We start from the raw sequence: 588 nt of genomic DNA on the forward strand, positions 1-588 counted from the left end.
CCTTGAACGGTGGTGCCTCCTGGAATGGTCGGAGATGGGGGAGGCTGGGGGAGGTGGTAAACCTGCTCTCACCCCAACCCTTCCCTCGGCATGTCTTCCCTCCAGTCTTTCAACGCCTACTTCAGCAACGAGCACAGTCGCCTGCTCCTCCTCTGGAGGCAGGTAGTGGGGTTCCGGCGGCTGGTCAGCGAGGTGAAGATGTTCACCGAGAGGTGAGGCCTGGCCGGGGACGGGGCAGCAGCTGAGAGCCAGCCCTGCTCTTTACATCCAACTCAACTCAGTTGAATTTCAGTTCAACTTTAATGCACCTACTGTGCACAAGGGCGTGTGAGGACACAGAGGCAACTTGTAATAACCATTACCACAGTCATGGCAGTCAGCATTTATTAGATGTTTACTCTGAGCTAGACTCTTTGTATATTTAATTTCAACTAATATTCATAGCCTCCCTGTAAAGTAGGAACTGTGTTCATTCCCATTTTACACATGAGGACATTGAAGCACAGAGAGGTTGAGTGATCTTCCTGAGGTCACACAGTAGTACATAAGTGGCTGAGTCAGAGTTTGAAGTTCCTGATTTTTCTTTTT

General features: G+C 50.0%; 1 protein-coding gene across 1 annotated transcript in view; it reads left to right on the forward strand.

Annotated features, from left to right (window-relative positions):
* Positions 1-107: 107 nt before the first annotated feature.
* Positions 108-588, forward strand: part of LOC111534962 (rootletin-like) — a gene marked incomplete at its 3' end in the record, with an annotated part of 1,960 nt that continues 1,479 nt past the window's right edge. The window contains exon 1 of the mRNA XM_026452093.1: positions 108-212. Within this exon, the coding sequence (XP_026307878.1) occupies positions 199-212 (14 nt within the window). The remainder of the gene's footprint in view (positions 213-588) is intronic.

The sequence above is a fragment of the Piliocolobus tephrosceles genome, unplaced genomic scaffold (assembly GCF_002776525.5).
Source record: "Piliocolobus tephrosceles isolate RC106 unplaced genomic scaffold, ASM277652v3 unscaffolded_31306, whole genome shotgun sequence".
Taxonomy (NCBI): Eukaryota; Metazoa; Chordata; class Mammalia; order Primates; family Cercopithecidae; genus Piliocolobus; species Piliocolobus tephrosceles.